At 38.5% G+C, this 19,860-nt stretch overlaps 1 protein-coding gene across 13 annotated transcripts in view; it reads right to left on the bottom strand.

Moving 5' to 3' along the window:
* Nucleotides 1-19,860, bottom strand: part of LOC122550847 (LIM and calponin homology domains-containing protein 1-like) — a 365,967-nt gene that overhangs the window by 66,826 nt on the left and 279,281 nt on the right. For 10 of the 13 annotated variants that reach the window (XM_087987661.1, XM_043692191.2, XM_043692236.2 and 7 more), the window contains 4 exons: nucleotides 12,824-13,156; nucleotides 9,762-9,797; nucleotides 2,388-2,511; nucleotides 345-499 (listed from right to left, as the gene is read on the bottom strand). In XM_087987661.1, coding sequence (XP_087843787.1) covers nucleotides 345-499; nucleotides 2,388-2,511; nucleotides 9,762-9,797; nucleotides 12,824-13,156 — 648 coding nt within the window. The remainder of the gene's footprint in view (nucleotides 1-344; nucleotides 500-2,387; nucleotides 2,512-9,761; nucleotides 9,798-12,823; nucleotides 13,157-19,860) is intronic. The other 3 variants (XM_087987673.1, XM_087987686.1, XM_087987701.1) reach the window with 1 other exon arrangement.

Raw genomic sequence — 19,860 nt, 5'->3', positions numbered from 1 at the left:
GTTGGCTGAAGTTTTTAGGGTGGAGCCTCAGACAGAGACTGAGCAAGGTCAGAGCAGTATGAGCAATTGCAGGGTTTTGATGAATTCACTGTAGAAATATTACAACACTTAGATCACACAGTCATCTCCATCAAGTGGCTAGATCATTGCCCCTACCTTACCTCCATTAATGAGCATGTTATGACAAGTTGCAGGTAGAATATTTCAATACTTCAAATTCTGAGTTGACTCAAACCTATTTGGGGGGTTAAAATTCATCCCATGCACTAGTTTTTGATAAATATGCTTCACATTGACTGAAAGACAAGATCAGCTTTGTACAATGTTATATTCAAACTTCATACTTCTCCTCCACAATTTCTCTGTATGTTTTAATGCTCCTCCGCCTTTCTGAACTGCGCTCCCCGCTCATTATTTTTTCCACAATATCTCGTTCCTCCTTCCTTTTGATTAGATCCTGGGATGCACTCCTCCTGCGGTTCTTCCAGCGAGCCAGATCCTGCAGAAAGATAATAATTGTCTTCACATTGTATCACATAGATTTAAATGTCAGTCCCCTTAGCAGAATCAATTGACTTGCATTTATGTAGGACTTTCATTTTGAAACAAGAGTTACAAGTTGCTTCACAGAGGCATAAGGGACAAAATGGTACCAAATCAAAGAGGTTAATGTTCAGAGGAGTGATCAATAACATGGGGGAAAAGAGTTGGGTGGCCAGGTAAGTTTGGATAAGTGATCATCAGTTACAAGAAACATGTTGTACCTTTAACCCATATCTATTCATAGTGCTGCTGGCATCACTTTAACACTATGCTGTCTGCTAATTTAAGGTAGTGTCTGCTGACATCACCTGTAAGGGCTTTTATTCCACGTGTGCGATAACAATTGAGGGGAAGAGTTGTGTATGCTTTATGATGTCAGCCGACATGGATACTGAATATGAGAGTCGGGTTGAGCTCAGTATTTCAGGATTGACCCCTCTGCTGCAACATTTAGCCAAAAGTTGTCCAAGGTTAGTTCCTCTTAAAACTATCTGCACCTAGTATAGGCTGAATGCAGACACTGGGAACAGCTGAGGAAGGGTTTTTTTGCAGAAGGAGAGAGGGTAATCATGCACCAGACAGAAAGATGCAGTTCTGGAGGACCTGATGTAAGAAGTGGAAAGTGTTATGGACTAAGCCAGACCACTCAAAACATTCTTAAGCAGGCAGCCCCAGACCAAATCTTTGCAATTTCTTTCGGTAAATATACAGTAAAAGATACCCGAAGTAAGATAACTAGGTTGACTACTAGAGTTTAAAACAGACAAAAATTTATTCACAAAATTACACAATGAAACACAAAGAAAGAATAAAGAACCCTTACTGAACTCAACCTACCCAACTGGACTTAATTATGCCGTTCCAAATATACACAACAGTCCCAATAAGCAAACTCCCTTTAAAAAAGTATAAATGGAACACATGCTTACAGGTTAAAGTTGAAGGGCAGAAAGAGAGATAGAGAGTTTCCACACAGCTCCCTGTTGAACTTCTCCCCAGTTCAAGACTCAACTAAAACTACTCAGCTCAGCTAGACAGCTGACCACTCCCTTTTCATTATACAGGTTACTGCTAAAACATCACCACTTTGACCTGAAGTTTCATCTGTTTACATATAAACAAAAAGCCTGTCAAAATCCTTTTCATCTCTGTACCAAACCAGACTGATCGGAGCCCGGCCTAGTTTATTACCCCTCTGAAAAAAATCAAGGACAGAGTCTCCTTGAGCCAAGGAACAGCTTTTAGGGAAAAAAGGCACGAGCTTTGTGATAAAAGGATCACTGAGGTTATCAACCATGAAAATTTGAGGAGGACTCATGACAAAAATTATGAAACCAGTCGGAAGATGTAATTTTCAAACAGCCTAACAGTCTGATGTTGTGGAAATAGTCCCCATTATAAGCTATTCATTCTCCCAGGCTGTCCTGTACTGTGTCTAACTGTTCTTCTCTTTTTGAGCTCTATTCCCACATCATTTACTCCTTCTCCATCCCCCACCCTGTATTCTGCTTAAATACTAACCTTTTCCTAGCTACCATCAGAATCTGAAGAAGGGCCACAGGACCCAAAACATTAACTCTTCTTTGTCTCCATGGATTCTGTCAAACCTGCTAAGTTTTTCCATAATCTTCCCAAACTGCTCTTTGGTATTAGAAGGATGGGCTGTAGCCATCAGAGACTGTTGAGCAGGGCTGAAGGCTAATAGATACAGCAGGAGCATGAGGCCAGTGAGAACTCACCGCTGATATATTTATGAGACAAGAGAAGTTCTGTGTTATAGCGGGGTTTTTTTGGGGATACATACATGGCTGCTAATATCAAACAGTTTCAAATTAAAGTCTTACGTCTTGCCATTTGTCCTGGTCCTCACGTAGTCGGCTATGAATGTTGTGTAGTTCCTCATGGCGAGCTTTACTATGAGGCTGGATTGTAACATCTTCGGGCCTCATATCGATCATACTAATGCTTCTGGAAAGCAGGGATATAAACAAGAAGCAAAGATGATTTTCCTCTCCTCTTGAAGACCTTTAATTAGGGTATACTCCTCCTCCAAATAAGGTTACTAAAATTCATTAACAAAACCCTATATAACATGAATACTGTTTATTTTACCCATGTGATGTAACACTAAACTGGATTTCTACAATAATTGATGAGGAATGTTAATCAAATTTATATTGGTTCTGATAGTTTTTAACTAAGACATGATGTTATTCATGTGGATTAATTAAGTATCTGTCTAAATTTAAAAACAGGCAAAAATTGCATTCAAATACATGAATAAATTTGCCTAACCTTGCATTCATAAAACATGGGAGTTTGTTTTAAACAACATAAAATGATCTGTAGTTTAGTCCATAGGCCTGTCTAATAACAAATAACAGTAAAAATGAGCTGCCAAAACTTTCCCCAATCTGGAAGCACTTCTCTAAGATAACAAGGCATATTTTTTTCTGATTATGTAAGGTTTAACAGAATATTAACCAAATTCGCAGATAGTCTGAGGTTAGAAACTTTTCTTAATTCGAAGCAGTTGTGTTTTGTTTTATCCCCATATCAATGTTATCAAATAATATTCCAGCTATGAAACAGAAAAGGGGATCTCATGCAGAAAAGCTACTTAAGATTGTGAAATTATGCCATGGGATTTCTCATTCAGAATTTGGACATTCTTCCAGGATGTTCTTGGAAAGGAATTACATCTGAATCAGATGAAAGATCCATAAATGTATTCGTGATCTGACATTTCTAATGTTTTCAGTTAAAAACAGATGGCTAAAAGATTCATGTTCAAAACCTTTATCATTATTCATTGTGATTCATGATTTGAAAAGGGATGAAATGTCTATCTGCAAACTGCAATTTTTCGACTTAGTATATTCTCAGAGGCTTAAATCCACAATGGGAAATGATCATGCATAACTTTTTAAATAGAATCTATTAGAAATGAAATATAATGTTACAAGCCATGCATTTTAATAAAATGTGAACCAAAGCAAAAAGAGCCAACATGACAGAAGCAGCGCCTTGTTCACACAAATGCAATTTTTAATAGAATGCAAATACCCAGTGAGCCAATGCACAAGATCTGCACCCAGTTCCAGCCTACATCAAACCTGTTGCCACACAACTTATGAGATAGGTATCTGCAAGGAAGATGTTATAGAAGCATTTATCATTGTAAATACGCACGGAAACATTCTGTACAATCAAAATAGTGATATAAAGGACTGTGCATGACTGGACATTAGTCTGCTTGTGATTATATGAAAAGGATAGTATGGCAAAGGTAATATTATTCTTTGATTTAGAAGCTGTGATAATTTAAGTAGTTGACATTTGTTTTTCTCAAAGTCATAAGTATTTTGTGTAATGTGTGTGCTGAAGTATTATACAAATTTATGCACTTATCAATAGATCAGTAGCCATGTCATATTTAAAGGAGCTTAAGTTAAGCAGAATAGAATGTCTAAATCTCACGTCCTTGGCAAAAATCAGACAATTTAGCAATGGTGGAAATTGAACTATTCTGCTATTTCTAATCACTCACCATTCTTAATTAGTGCCATCAGTTCACTCTTTACTGAAATGCTTATCTTATTCAGCTATCAATTCAATTTTTACTTTACTCCATTGTGACTGGTACTGTGCCTCTAAGAGGGATTTGTTCTGTGCTGTTTGTCTTGCAGAGTGGTGTTGCCAGTAGTGGCAGAATGTAATGGGTAAACAGCTTTGATTTCTCTGAGTGTTTTTTTCTCAAAACAAGACAAAAGAAGTCTGAGTGGGTGGAGTCAGGCTCACACAGAGCCGGGTTTTAGTTTTGCTTTCAGTTGGGGTGTCTGGAGTTGAAGCCAATAGATTTAGCTCTTTCTCTGCTGCAGCAATAAGCTTGAGTTCTCTCTCTCTCTCTCTCTCTGCTGCGAGATTGTTTCTTTCAGTGTTTCTTTCTAGACTGGAAAGGAGATAGCGCGTGTGTTTATGGAATGCTGCTTTATTGGAACAGTTGATGATTAGTAGTTTAACAAATATATTTTTTAAGTATTTTGATAGAGCTAAAGTTATGCCAATTCTTTTTGTTTGTATTTTAACTATATTGTAAGAATAAAGTGAGCTTTTTTTAAAGCCTACTAATGAACCAATTGTATCACATCTGGAACACAGCGTGTTACACTTGGCTTTAAATAAGATAAAAGTTAGGGTCTAGGCTATCTCCTTGATATGTTTTGAGGCGGTTTGGTCTGGTCCATAACAGCACTGAATAAGCAAGCTTATTTCCTGAACCAGATTGAATTCTCTCTGCTAAACTCTTCTATTAAGAAGCCATTCTTCCTTCCCTGCATTTAACTGCTGTAATTTTAATTATGTAAAACTTCAAAACTAATTCCGAAATAACTGCACTCTAACCTACAGGAAGTATTCTTGTCTAGTCACCCAGAGCTGGGATGGCTTATTCTCTTATTAGAGAGATGACTGATGGTGGGTTAACTTGAGGGTCACCACACCTCAGGTGAGGGGAGAGATTAAGAAGGAGAATATCCTCAGTCAGTATTAGCTTTGAATGTTCGCTGTTAATGTCACTCTTAAATTGCAAACAATCTGTTCAGCCCAATTCAGCTGAAAACCCCATTCCCATAGAAACTAGAACTATAAAGCATAAGGTAAAAAAAAGGACTGCAGATGCTGGAAACCAGAGTCTAGATTAGAGTGGTGCTGGAAAAGCACAGCGGGTCAGGCAGCATCCGAGGAGCAGGAAAATTGACATTTCGGACAAAAGCCCTTCATCGTCTCTATTCCTGATGAAGGGCTTTTGTCTGAAATATAGATTTTCCTGCACCTCGGATGCTGCCTGACCTGCGGTGCTTTTTTAACACCACTCTAATCTAGACTATAAAGCATAAGCCTAATTGCTCTGAATAGTCTAATGACTTCTAAGTAGTACTATAAATATTTTATAGATTAGATCTCCTCCGAGGCTGCCACTGATTTAAAATTAGCTCCCACTCTGTGTGTCTGTCACCTCAACCTTCCCTTCAACAGCTGCTGTGAGCTCCTTCCACCTGCCACTGAAATCTCATCTTCTCCTGACTCTGACAAAATGTGCAATGGCTGCTGTGAGGCTGTTCCTTCTGCAGGCTTTGGTAAATCATTTTAAAATCATTACAATTCTCAAAGATATCACATCACAATTTTTTTTAGCTTTCAAAAAATGTTTTCTCTTTCTCCTTCAAGTTGATTTTCTAATCAAAAGTTTTGTGGCACATTATTCCCTTCCATGCTGTGTCCTCCATGATTCTGACTCCAATCAGGAATGCTTTCGAAATGTTAGTAGCCTGAGTAATATCAAATTCTGATTCAAATTGTATGTCTCATTCAATTTGCAGGGACACATTAGAAGCTGACGATCTGAGATATGACTCACAATAAATCAAGTCTTATACAAATCTTTACAAAAGTGAATATTATTCTACTGCAAAAATTACATGGGTGGTCTTTAATGCCAATAAATACATATTAAGTAGCCTCAAAGTCAAGGAGCATTTCATTAGTTTGAAAGGATCGTGATGACTTCAGGATTTGAACAAATCATATCACTTACAGCACAGAATTAGCTCATTCACTCAAACAGGCCTGTGCATATGTTTACAATCCATATAAGTCTTCTCTCATCATGCTTCAAATAATCTTATCAATTTGTACTTCTTTTCTCCTTCATATACCTAATTAGCTTTCCCTTAAGCCCCAACTACTCCTTGTGATTATTAGTTTCACATTCTAAGGGCTTTTTATCGTATGATATGTTTTGTTAATGACTCTTATGTTTATGGTCTCTAGTTCTGGATTGAAACATTGTCTTTGGTTCAGGATCTGAAAGTATATGGAACATAGAACAGTACAGCACAGTACAAGCCCTTTGGCCCTCAATGCTGTCCCAACATTTTATCTTACTCTAAGTTCAGACTAACCTACATACCCTTCATTTACTAACTTCCATGTGCCTATCCAAGAATCGCTTAAATGTCCCTAATGTGTCTGACTCTACTACTGCTGCTGGCCATGCATTCCACACACTCACCACTCTAAGTAAAGAACCTACCTCTGACATCTCCCCTATATCTTCCTCTAATTACCTTAAAATTATACCCCCTCACAATAGACATTTCCATGTTGGGAAAAAGTTTCTGGCTATCCACTCTATCTATGCCTCTCATCATCTTGAACACCTCTATCAAGTTACCTCTCATCCTTCTTCACTCCACCGAGAAAAGCCCTAGCTCCTTCAACCTTTCTTCATAAGATATGCCCTTCAGTCCAGGCAGTTCTTGGTGAATCTCCTCTTCAGCCTCTCTAAAGCTTCCAGATCCTTCCCATAATGAGGCAGCTAGAACTGAACACTATATTCTAAGTATGGTCTAACCAGAACTCTATAGAGCTGCAGCATAATCTTGCAGCTCTTAAACTCAATCCCTGTGCTAATGAAAGCCAACACAACATATGCCTTCTTAACAACTCTATCAACCTGGGTGGCAACTTTGAGGGACCTATGAACATGGAACCCAAGATTCCTTTGTGGATCCCGCCACACTGCCAAGAATTCATGCCTTTATCCCTGCATTCAAATTCAATATTCCAAAGTGAATGACTTCACACTTTTCCAGATTGAACTCCATCTGCCATTTATCAGCCCAGTTCTGCAGCCTGTCAATGTCTCACTGGGTCATTTCTGTACATCACAGTCTCAACTTCTAAAAGGTAGCCCATTTTCATATCTGGGAGTCAGGTGCAGCTGAAGTCAGAGATGATGGGCAGCAACAGAGCTGGGATGATAGTATGGCTACTAGGTTAGAAACTCCCTCTCCATGTATTGGGGCACTGGCTCCTTATATTCATGGTTGTTAGGCCCTCTAACCCTCACTTTCTTAACACCCCGCCCACCATAAGCCCTTTCCATATCCACTCCTCCAGTGTGCTGCTAGATACACAAACACTGCACCATATAAAACCAGCAAGTTGTTGAAGTGCTTATAATTTGTTTAAAAATCAGCCATTCAAAAATTCCCTTGAAAAAATTGCCTCTTTTGCATTCTCATCAATCTGCTAAATATAGGCAGTGAAAGTGCCATTGAAATAAACTATTAACCATCTTTAATAATTTTCAATCTTGAGTAAGGTAAACAAACAGGCGCTGCAAAACACTTCAGTGTAAGATATATATATTGCAAATTAATACGACTCTCAGTCAAACAAAGCTCTTCATTTTCAGTAAGTAACCTATTACAGGGCTGATTGCCTTAATCAGGCTTGTAGTTCAATCAAGCATTCGTAATGAGGTCACCTGACAACTTTATTAACAAAGCAGGATTAACAGATGGCCAGACATTTTATTTTGTGATATTTAACAACACGTTATTCCTCTTCCATTTTTCATAGATTCTAGGATTCAGATTTGTTTGAACTTTCTGAAACCTCATTCTTTAATGTCTTTCAGAACAAAACATTTTCCTTTCATAAACTGTTAGTTTAGTTTTGCATGCTGCTCTGTCCTCACTTAAGGTGTAAGTTCCTTTGATTGTTTTAGCCAATGTATGATGAAATAATTAGTGTTTACTGTAACCATGATTCTTATATTTATTTATAGTTACCAGATTTGCCAAAATGAATCATACTCAAATCTTTATTGTCTTTTTTTCTCATCAACCATTTGCTAGAATATTTATGAAACTTAAAAATTTCATATATTTTTTATTTTGGCAACATTAGTCATTTACAGAGTCAACAATTGGCTGATGGGTGCTTTGGTTCTGTGTATCTATGGCAACATTTTACAGCATTCGATAAAGGAGGAAAGAATGCCAAATTGGAGCTAGGTAAGCTGACGAAGACTAGGAAATCAAATGCATGGCCAAAAAATACAAGCTATTAGACACTTTTTTTAACAAAATTGCAAAACGATATGGTATTATCTTGACTTAACTGAAGTTCTTGGGTGTTGTGTGAAATCCATTTTCAATAGGATAATTATGACATTCTCTAAGAAATGCAACTTCACATCATAGCCATTAAAAACTGACCACTTACAATTCTAAAAACTCACTATTTCACATAGCACCGCTGCAACTTAACATCTTACCAATGCAGTTGCGCTTTGAAATGCATCTGGCCCCACTCACCACCTCCTCCAATCCTTACTGCATTTTGAATATTTCAGTGAGACTGTAATGTGGTGATTACATCAAAATATTGGCTAGAGCTCATGACTTCTATTTCAATTTTACCAGAACACTTAATCATCACTTTGTTTCTCATGCAAAGCAGCAGCATCAAAATTGCATGCAACATCAGAGAAAGAATTAGTTAGTCAAAAAAATATTTTTACAATTCTCCTAAAGCTGAAATATTATTTTAAAAACATTGTTGAATTACAGTTCATAACAATGAAACACCTATCTAATTAATCCCCATACCCTGACTCTTTTCCCTTATTTCTAAGTAAGAAATAAGAACGGAAGTAAGCCTTCGGACCATTGAGTATGCTATGCCATTTATTAAGAATAAATTGGCCTTTTCCCAAGTAAATATGCATTTCAATTCCAAAGGCTTTTAAAATAATTATTGAGAACCTATTTCATATTTGTGCAGACGCAAGTATGAAATGGAACATTAAGTCACTGTGTGGAGAACGAATAACTTAAACCCAGTGTTTCAGGTACTGGTGCTCCTGGTTGATCTGTCTCTCCCATCACCCCTTCCCTCATGCATCCCAAATTTCCCAACTCAAACCTTGATTGCTTCTGAGCCTGATCTGTGCTTGCATTGTGGAGTTAGTTGATATATAACTAAAAAGGGTCAGATTCCAGCTGCTGTACCAGTTGCTTTAGAGTGTGTTTTGCAAAGATTTGTAACTACATACAGAGAATACATATAGGAATTTGTTTTGCAATAGTCTAATATCAATTGGCAGTCACTAATAAAAACTCCCATTGGAAAAATTATTCCATATTCAGATCATCCAAAATCTGATGTAAATTTTGTAAATAAAATTCACCTGTTTTTGATAAAATGTTCTGTTGTCAGTAATACCCAGCTGTGTGATATACAACAGTTGAAGTGATTAAACATGCAAGGCCAGAGAACTTGTTATTTTTGGTGGTTTAATGAGCATTTGCAAATACTGATCAAGCACATGCAGTTCCACAAGTTTGATTCAAGTTACCACTTACCCTGCATCATCAGACAGGGCATCTGTAGGACTGTATCTACAGGACCAAATATAAAGAGCACATTGAACATTTTTTACAATAAAGCATAAGGAAAATCAAAATGCATAAATTTGAAACTTTCAAAATTGCATGTTGGAAATTTATTTGTATAATGTTTTGGTTCAATGTAGGTCGAGGGAACTTTCAGTATCCCTGATACATTAAGTAAGAGGCTTCCAGTTCATACGGTGCAAACGTTTAAAATATTCCTCAGATAACAAGAATAACTTAATTATTGCATTATCTATTGCACAATATAAACACAGACACCCAAAATATTCCCTATTGTCTCTCTCCTACTTATATTTCTTCAGTGGTTCTCCTAATTGGCCATTGTAACTTCAGTAGGAAATCAGCAAACCCTCATTAAAATTTCCAAAGTTATAGTGACCAATTGGGAGAAGCACAAGAAAACTCTGGTGGTTTATGTTAAAATTTGAGCTTGTTATTGCCTAATTGATCTATTCTGAAGCATTGCTGGCTTTATAGATACATTAAAAACTATTTTTCTGCTCTTCATTCATACTTGTACCATACTATTAGAGGTTGATGAGCATTACAAAATATTGGTTATTCAATGGATAGAAGCTGGTTTTAATTGTTGATTTTTTTTGACAATAAAGGCCAAAACCTATTGTAATGACAAAACATGAGTGAGCCATAATTTTGAAACAAGATTCTATTTGGCAGCAAGATCAACATATAAGAATTAAAATGAGAAATGTATTTTTAACCCCCTATACGCACACCACTGTCTAGTATTTAACTTATACTCTTTCAAACCTCTTTCATGGCATGTGGGTGTCGCTAGCAAGGCCAGCATCTATTGCTATCCCTGATTACCATTAAAGCTGGTGATGAGCCATCCTCTTGAACTGTTGCAGTCAGTGTAGTGTAGCTACCCCATACACTGGTGTTAGTGTGTATGACGAGTACAACTATAGTAACTATTACCTCCTTCATAAGATTAAGGATACACAGCCGTGCCTGTCACCTGTGAGTTTGCTGATAATGTCTCTGATTGTGCATCACTTTGACTTGCAAGAATGGGGGCAATACATCAGTGAGTGTGGTGCAATGATTGGCGATTTGGTCATCATGGTTGAATAGCTGACAGTATGTGCAAGTATGTGAGAACAACACTAAGTGCATGAGGGTGAGGTGAAGGAACGAATGTTAGGTATAAGATATACTTGAGAATGTTGGTAGGTTTATAATGGAGGCAGTAGATGTATAAGGCTACTGGTTCACTTGTAACATGAGGCTTTTGAATTTGAATTCACTGACATTGGCCACTCAGGTGATGCCTTTAAGCTTCTTGTGTCACTGCAGCCAAGTCCTCAGGGTAATGCTGTTCACTTTGACCTCTGTTTCTATCTGCTGCTTATCCTAATCACTTTGCTTAAATGTCCCCGTTGGTAGAAGACCTCGCTCCTTTTGACAATCTCCTGTAGATGGAACAAGAGTGTGACACCAAAAAAATCAAGCCTCTGCTCTCTGTTACACCATCTTCATTCTCCATAAAGACCAGGCACTCTTCGATGACTTGCAATACTGCTGCAGGACAATGCAGACCAACATTAAGTGGTACTAGCTTTGTACAAAGTTGGAGATCCTTGCTGGGTGAAGCAGTCGCAGTACATTTGCTGCTGGTCTGAATACCTCAAACATTTAAATTAACAGGCAGCACAAACTTTGCATGTTACCAGCATTAATTTCAAATGGTGCTGGTTAATTTTACATTGTCCCCTTCTATGATTGCAGTAGCCTTTAACGGCTGAAGGAAGGAGAGTTCGGTTACTCAGCACGAAGCAGAAACTGACTAAAACACTGCCTGATACAGATAGTCTGTTCAATGTCTACTGAGAATAATTATAGTGGGCTCAGGAATTCATGTTCTCATTTTATTTCTCTCAGAGCAAAGCTTCACATATCAGGATTGCAGTCAAGAGCACTTCCTGGGTCTTCGTTTTCCAACCAGCTATTTTCATGTGCATACCCAAGTTCTCTGGCAGGAACACAGAACATAAAAGTTCATGTGCATTATGGGCTACGTAGTTAATGTTTGCCTATAATTTATATTGACAGTTAATGATACTTGAACCATTTAAAAACATTTAGCTGCTCAAAATATCTAAAGAAGGAAGGCTTTTGCACAAGATGGATTGTTCCAGTGTTCAATTATGGCTAGTGATTCATAACTGGTCAATATCAGCTCGAAATAGCCTAAACATATCACTCAATCTCAGTTGGTAGTTCTACCTGAAACAAAATATTTCGCTATTTCATTCTGAATTTCTACCTTCTCACATCTTCTTTCAGAAAGTTAATTTGATGATCACAGTAGAAATAGGATGAACCGTAAGAATTCAGTGGTTTCACATAAAATAAGCCATTTACAACATCAGGTCACATTAAATCAAACCTTAGTTTTTGTAAATTTAGCTAAAATCCAAATGTCAAACGTTGACATGCCCATTATCTCATTAGTAGAGATCCGTGAGATTATCTCCTGATTTCCCCTTATTACTTTTATATGCTTGAGAAATCTGGCTAGATCTGTTTTGCATAGAACACTCCTATACATAATGATGGATCCCTGGCAACATACCCAGTTGACAAAGCAGAACTACTTTATTTTTTAATTACTGGCATAATATTGTGTTAAAATAACTGCTCAGGTGTTAACCTATTGATTACTTTAAAACAAAGGAATTTCCAAAGTGCAAAAATATCACAAACTAAATGCAAAGACATAACAAACTACTAAATTTTAAAATAATATATATTTTCATTCTTGTCATTAGGACATGAAAACATTAAAAAATATAGTCTCATTTACCTTCATATTATTTTTGTGATTATTTCCACAATGGCACTTAACACTTAATGGTGAGTCACACAAATGAAGACATGTTTAACCATGTGTAAAGTGTTACTTGTTTTAACTTGTCATTAGTTCACTTCAGGCTCTGACCCCACAGCAAACACACTTTGTTAAACAAACTAAAACAAAAGCTCACGTCCTCAGAGAATCCTTCTTGGGTTTGTTCACTGTCTTTACATCTTTCTCAGGTCCTTTACTAATTCCACTCTTGGACTGTCCTCGCTGTGAACTGGGGACTGGGAGGAATTTATTAAAGGCAGCACTTCTCTGTTTGGAGGAGGCTTTTATCCGCCTGGTCATCATGTCATCTTTCTCTAGATCCGGGGTCTTCCCATCATCATCTTCCTCGCTGGAATCATTACTGCTTTCGCTGAGAGTTACAGTCTGGACAACCAAGATAGGAGAAGGGGTTCGTCGAAAATACTCAGCTGTGCATGTATCAGTGTGGAACATGTCTTCATATTTACAGCTATGGAAGAAGTGGTAAATTAAGGAAGGAACTAACTAGTGGAAAATAAGGTAAAAACAGAACAAGACTCTTAGACAAGCATAAAACATTCACTTTATGTTTACAACCTGCTGGATTAAAACTTGAGCCTGTAAAATTTAAAAAAATATGTTCCTTAGCATGTTCTGGAAGAATCAAATGTTGCTTCCATACCACACCACACCAGCGGTTATAATGGGAATGTTGACCATTATGGCAGTTGCAGTGGCAGGTCTAGAACTGATCCTGAACTGTGGCCTCAATAAGTGGATGGAGGTTGGTATTGTGGGAGTATTAAACTGTTAAAATAAAATTTAACCCCAACCCACCAAGTACCCAACAGTGGCAAATTGCAAGGTGTGCATTATTTTGGCACGGTAAGACACTTGGCTATCAGGTTTGCAAGTTACATTGAGAGTTTGTTTTGGAAATAATTTCAGCTGGCTAGGTTCCCTAGGGCTTGGGAAATCCAACAGTTAAAGGAGGCAGAAGCACTGATACATGTTTTTTATAGCCCTCCATGTCACCAAACAGGAGCTGGACAGCTTCACTGGCCTCTCAGCAAGCATTCAGCTTCCTTTCTGCTAATCATAGCCTTTCTCTAAACACAGCTCCGTGATTAAAATGGACTGTCACTAAGAGTTCCTGACTGCAGCCTTCTCCCACTTGTTCTCCCATCCAGTAAGTTGGCAGCCTATCAGCCAGGTAACGGAGATAAATTACAGCAAGGTCCTGTTATTAAATTCAACAAGACCTCCATGCTGCCCCTGCCTTGACTCACCTTAAGGCACTATACTCTGCCACTGAGCATCTTCATAAATATCAGAACCACTTATTTTTAGGGGTTTGTGTAAAATGTGGATTCCTCTGATTTTCAACCAAATAATGACAGGACTCACGGTGACTCTCCAGCATACAGTCAATGTAAAAGCACAAGATGATAGGTGGGGAGATGGGAATGTGCAAAAGAGCAAAAAAAAATCCATTAAGGATTAAATGTGAGTTAGGAAGTAATTCACTGCGAAATCTAAACTTCCTGTTTACTTGGTTTGGGGGAAGTTATTAATTTAAACGCAGAGGTTAGTTTGATCCTTGGACTCTAGATTGTCAGGGTCTGTCTTCAACACAAGGGAATGACTTTCCTATTTTATTGAGACTAGCTTTAAGGTTAGACATCACACAGTTAGGAATACATGGAGAGTGGATGACCAAGTCTCACACTCCTCGGCCCATCCAGTATTCTGTACTATTTTATTAACACAGTGCTGCTCCAATGCTATGTAGGCAGGTAGGAGAAAGTGAGGACTGCAGATGTTGGAGAATCAGAGTCAAAACGTGGGTCACTGGAAAAGCACAGCAGGTCAGGCAGCATCAAAACTGCAGGAGAGTTGATGTTTCGGGCATAAGCCTGATGAATGGTTTATGCCTGAAACGTCAGTTCTCCTGCTCCTCCGATGTTGCCTAACCTGCTGTGCTTTTCCAGCACCATACTTTTCCACACTGTAGGCAAGTGTGTATTATTCTAATTTTTTATATTGTGAAAATTTTATTTTACAAAGATGTTACTGCATAGAAGAAATATTGGCTTCACATTATTTTAGGTTTTTTTCAATTAGTAATAATAATTCTGTGGTTCCCTAAAATTAAGAAACTTCATAAAATTGAAATCACTATATAAAGTCAAAGTTAGGCATGAAGTTTAAACCTGTATTGATATCTCTCTAGGACAGCAACACAATACCTTGAAAAACAAATACTTGCATACTTTAGAAAAGTCTAATGAACATTACTAGCATGCATTTGCTGAGATGTGAATGCTGTAAAGGAATTCTAAGACGGCTTGTGGATCAAGGAGAGTAAGAAGTCAGCTGGCTGCTGCTCCTCCTAACCTCACAAAACAGAAGGGGAAACCTGACCACCATTGGAACCTGCTGGTTATCCTACTCCACAACAAGCCCAATGCGAGAGAGTAGCTGCACGGTTCCACAAAAATTGTACCATGGTCCCACACTGACTAACTTACTTAGCCTTATTAATTTACATTACAAGTAAAGAAAGACACAGAGGTTTTGCTTTACAACTGGTTCTAACCAATAGCCCAGAATATTGTTGTCAGCAGCAATTGCAAAACCCTCAGTTTTTACCATCATTACACCTCTCAAACTAAAAGCAACATTCACAGTCTGTACAAATCTGAGTTAAATGCAGAAATATTTGTTAGTGATTCTATGCTTCCAGTAGTGTGCAGTGTTGAACTCGCCTGAGACTGCAAGCAAGTATAAAATCATTGAATTGATTCAAAATTGATCATTTACACCATTAACTCACTGTAAAAACCCTTAATGTACCTTGTGAATGATGGCTAATAGGTCTTTTAACAGAGTACTATGTTTGTAATATGTGATCACCTTTGGAAGCTGATTCTTACATTTGTTGAATGTCCATCATTAATGAATGCCTTTCATATATTTTTAATTATCATTTTTAACATTTATGATACTTCAATTTCTATCTTTTTCCTATGTGCATCACCAATTATTTATTTTGTTCGCTGCAAGATTTTAATTCGACCATAGAAAGTAGAACTTAGAACATAACAGCGCAGTATAAGCCCTTCGGCCCTTGATGTTGCGCCGACCTGTGAAACCAATCTGAAGCCCATCTAACCTACACTATTCCATTTTCACCCATATGTCTATCCAATGACCATTTAAATACCCTTAAAGTTGGCGAGTTCTACTCATGTTGCAGGCAGGCCATTCAACAACCCTACTACTCTGAGTAAAGAAACTACCTCTGATATCTGTCCTATATCTATCACCCTTCAATTTAAACCTATTTCCTCTCATGCTAGCCATCGCCATCAGAAGAAAAAGGCTCTCACTGTCCACCCTATCTAATCCTCTTATATGTCTCAATTAAGTCACCTCTCTAATGAAAACAGACTCAAGTCCCTCAACCTTTCCTCATAATACCTTTCCTCCATTCCAGGCAACACCCTTTCCAAAGCTTCCACATCCTTCCTATAAACTCTAATAAGTTTATGCAATACTCTAATAAGTAATTGGAAGCAAGAAAATCCAGAGCATTTTCTTTCCTGTTTTGCTGTCTGTGATAATACTTCACTCTGATTGTCTGATGATTATACTTGATGACATTTTTGCTTCTGAACACCTGGACAATTCCTTGACTTGATGCCAGATTTAAAGTGACATTGTGAAGGGGGAGATCCACATCGCAGAGATTGCTAGATGATTGTGTGCAGCTTTCCTTATGGTTAGTGATGGATGCTATCAATTCTGAACCAGGCATAAACCTAAAGTAGTCAGTTAGCCCTTTACACTAATTTACATAAGTTCAGTGCAGGCAAAGCCAAAACTACTTCGCACTGCTATTTGACTTGTAGCACCAATGCAATCCAGGAACAAATACAATAAGTTAAATGACAAAATTAGGAGATAGTGGGGACCACAGATGCTGGAAAGTCAGAGTCGATAAGATGTGGAGCTGGAAAAAAGCACAGCAGGTCAAGCAGCATCAGAAGAGCAGGAGAATTGATGTTTCAGGCAAGACCCTTCATCAGGAGTCCTGCCCAAAATATCAACCCTTCCAATCTTCTGATGCTGCTTGAACTGCTGTGCTTTTTTTCCAGCTCCACATCTTATCGACAAATACCAAAATTAGCCAAGGGCTCACATTAAGTTCTCTTCTGACAATGTTATTTTAGAATAAGCAGAAAGCTAGCTCACACTGTTAGTGATACTAATGGCTAAGCTTTTAAAAACTATTAATGATTTATATAATATGACCTTTGATTTGCAAATTCTATTACTGACAGTTTCAGTGCAGCAATCTGAATTTCCAATATAAAAAGTTCAAAAACTCAGTCTACTTATTCATTGTCCCACTATTGTATAGCAGCATTTATACTTGTTTCCAGTAGATTGTTAATAGAAAAACTCCACACTACTGCATTATATGGATTATAGAATAAATCATTCTTTTAATCCATTTAAAAAAGCATTATCATTCTGTATATTGCCTTCCCCTCCTTTTCAGTTTTCCAGAGGGGCCATTCCCTCCAGGACACCTTGGTCCATTCCTCCTCCACTCCCAACACTTCCCCACCCACCTCCAATGGTACCTTCCCATGCAACCACAAAATGATGTAACACTTAGCAGTTTACCTCTTCCCTCCTCACTATCCAAGGCTCCAGACACAGTTTCCAGATGAAGCAGTGCTTTACTGTATTCTTAGCTCACAATGTGCCCTCATCTACACTGGGGAGATGAAACGCAGACTGAGTGACCATTTTGCATTTCATCTGCAAAAATGATCCTTGCTTCCTGCTGCCTGCCACTTCAACACACCCATGTGTTCCCTGGCCATCATCTCATCTCAGACTTGCTGTGGTGCTCCAGTAAAGCTCAGGGCAAGCTGGAAGAACGGTACCTCATTTTCCACTTCGGGACCTGTAGCCTTCAGCACACAAAATCAACTTCAATCATTTTAAGCTTGAACACTTTCTCCCATATCCTTGCCCCATCCTCCCTGGTCTGGTGAGCACATCAATGATACTAATTTATTGATTAAATGGTCCTATATAAACATAAGTCTTTCTTTTTCATAGATTTCATCTTTCCCTTTCAGCAAAGAACACCAGGTAAAGGTGGTGAGCAGGAAGTGGTCCTCTTGTGATAGCCAGTTGCGGAGGAGAATGTGATGGGCATAAACTGGAACTCAGCAACCCTTACTACAGAGAGATAGAGAAATGGATGTCTCTCAGTTACCTCTTTACGCAATTAGATATAATATAGCAGGTGGCCTTAAATATTCATTCATATTGACTTCAAGTCAGCAGCCAGTGCATTGTGACAATTCACATAATTATGGCTTGAAATCCTTTCATACTGTCATTCCTGATCCACGTCTCCTCTCCCACTGTACTTTTACCCATCCCTCTGGAGGGGATGCAAGAGGTGGATGAAGACCCCTCAGGGGAGGGTCACTCTCTGCACCGTCATAGGACCCAAGTGTGCTACACACAGCTCAGATAAACAAATCACAGATGAGACAGCAAGACGTGAGTTTGCAATCACACAGTGAAACACACATGAACAGAATCCAATGTTGGAAGCAGAAACAGCAAAGAACCCTTTAGGCTCTGCTCAACCTGATACAAGTGCTGAGCCTCAGAGATCATCAATGAAGAGGGCAATTTTGGAGTAGCAATGGGAAATGTGTGATTTCAAAAGTCTTTCAGGCTCCAAAGCACATCAATGGAGAATATGGTGGTGGCCCCATCTATGATGAGTGCATGGGAACTTGGGGGTGGCATGGTGGCTCAATGGTTAGCACTGCTACCTCACAGCACAGGGACCCAGGTTGAATTCCACCCTTGCACAAGTGTCTGTGTGGAGTTTGCACATTCTCCCAGTGTCTGTGAGGGTTTCTGCTGGGTATTCCAGTTTCCTCCCACAGTCTAAAGATCTGCAGGCTAAGAGGATTTACCATGGGAAATGCAGGGTTACAGGGACAGGGTTGGGGAGTAGTTCTGGGTATGATACTCTTTGCAGAGTCAGTGAGGAGTCGAGGAGCTGAATGGCCTGCTTCCACATGTAGGGATTGTATGCTTCTATGATTCTTGGGCCTTCACACTGTTGGCTTTAACCATGGAAAGTCTCTGCATGGATCAATAAATACAGCAGACAACCAAGTGCAATGTTGGCCCTGAACACCTAGAATGCCACATAATTGAGGATTGATGAAAAGCTTGTCATGGTCATTCAGCACCTTACTGATATAAAGTTAAACACTTTCCCTGCTCTTCATTAGCAGAAAATTGTAGGTAGGCCATTAGGCAAAAGATGGAGAAAGGGACCATGGAAGTCAGAAATTTACTGAAATTTCCTACTTTTAGTGCCTTGCCACACAACCAAACTCCATCCCATTACCACTTCCTCCATATGTTCCAATGCCTGAGTCTGCCCTGCACAGATACAAGTCGTTGGTGGGAGATCATGGGCCAAGATCATCTAATTAAGAGGAGAGATTTAAGCATCTCACTCTGCAAAAGGAAGTTGACCATGTCTTAAATTGAAAGTGTTAATACATATTATCGTACTTTTCCCAATGGAGAAAGTGACTTAACACATCTACAACTGCATAAAACTGGGCGAGAAAGCTCTCCTCTCATGTTCTGGGGGGAGGATTAAATGTCCCATAATCTTTAGTTTTAACAATATTGACAAAAATAATCGAAGGATCTGCTTCATGTCATTGGCTGTCAGACATTCTGCTTTGAAATGGAACTGAATGTTCTCTGCAGCTTTAAAAGATATCACCTGCTGTTTTTGAATTTCAATGGATTACATTTTCTGGAGCTGCTCATTGATAAGTGGGGCTATTGTGATGTTTGGTATTTCAAAATGCCCTGAACTATTTATTTCAGAAGGGGCTAAGTTCACATTTTGATGACAGTTTTAGACTATAAGACCATAAGACATAGGAGCGGAAGTAAGGCCATTCGGCCCATCGAGTCCACTCCGCAGTTTTAAGAGGTTATTAAGGGAACTTTTTATGAAGTAACAGAGAAGGTTGATGACAATAATACTATTCATATATTGTACATGAATTTGAATTCGAAGGGGCACCTGATAAAATGCTACATAACATACTGGGGAAA

The sequence above is a fragment of the Chiloscyllium plagiosum genome, unplaced genomic scaffold, assembly GCF_037043375.1.
Source record: "Chiloscyllium plagiosum isolate Xiang-an unplaced genomic scaffold, Cpla_swu_hap1 HiC_scaffold_1, whole genome shotgun sequence".
NCBI lineage: Eukaryota > Metazoa > Chordata > Chondrichthyes > Orectolobiformes > Hemiscylliidae > Chiloscyllium > Chiloscyllium plagiosum.
The sequence above is the reverse complement of the archived record's forward strand: the minus strand, read 5'-3'. Positions and strand labels throughout refer to the sequence as shown.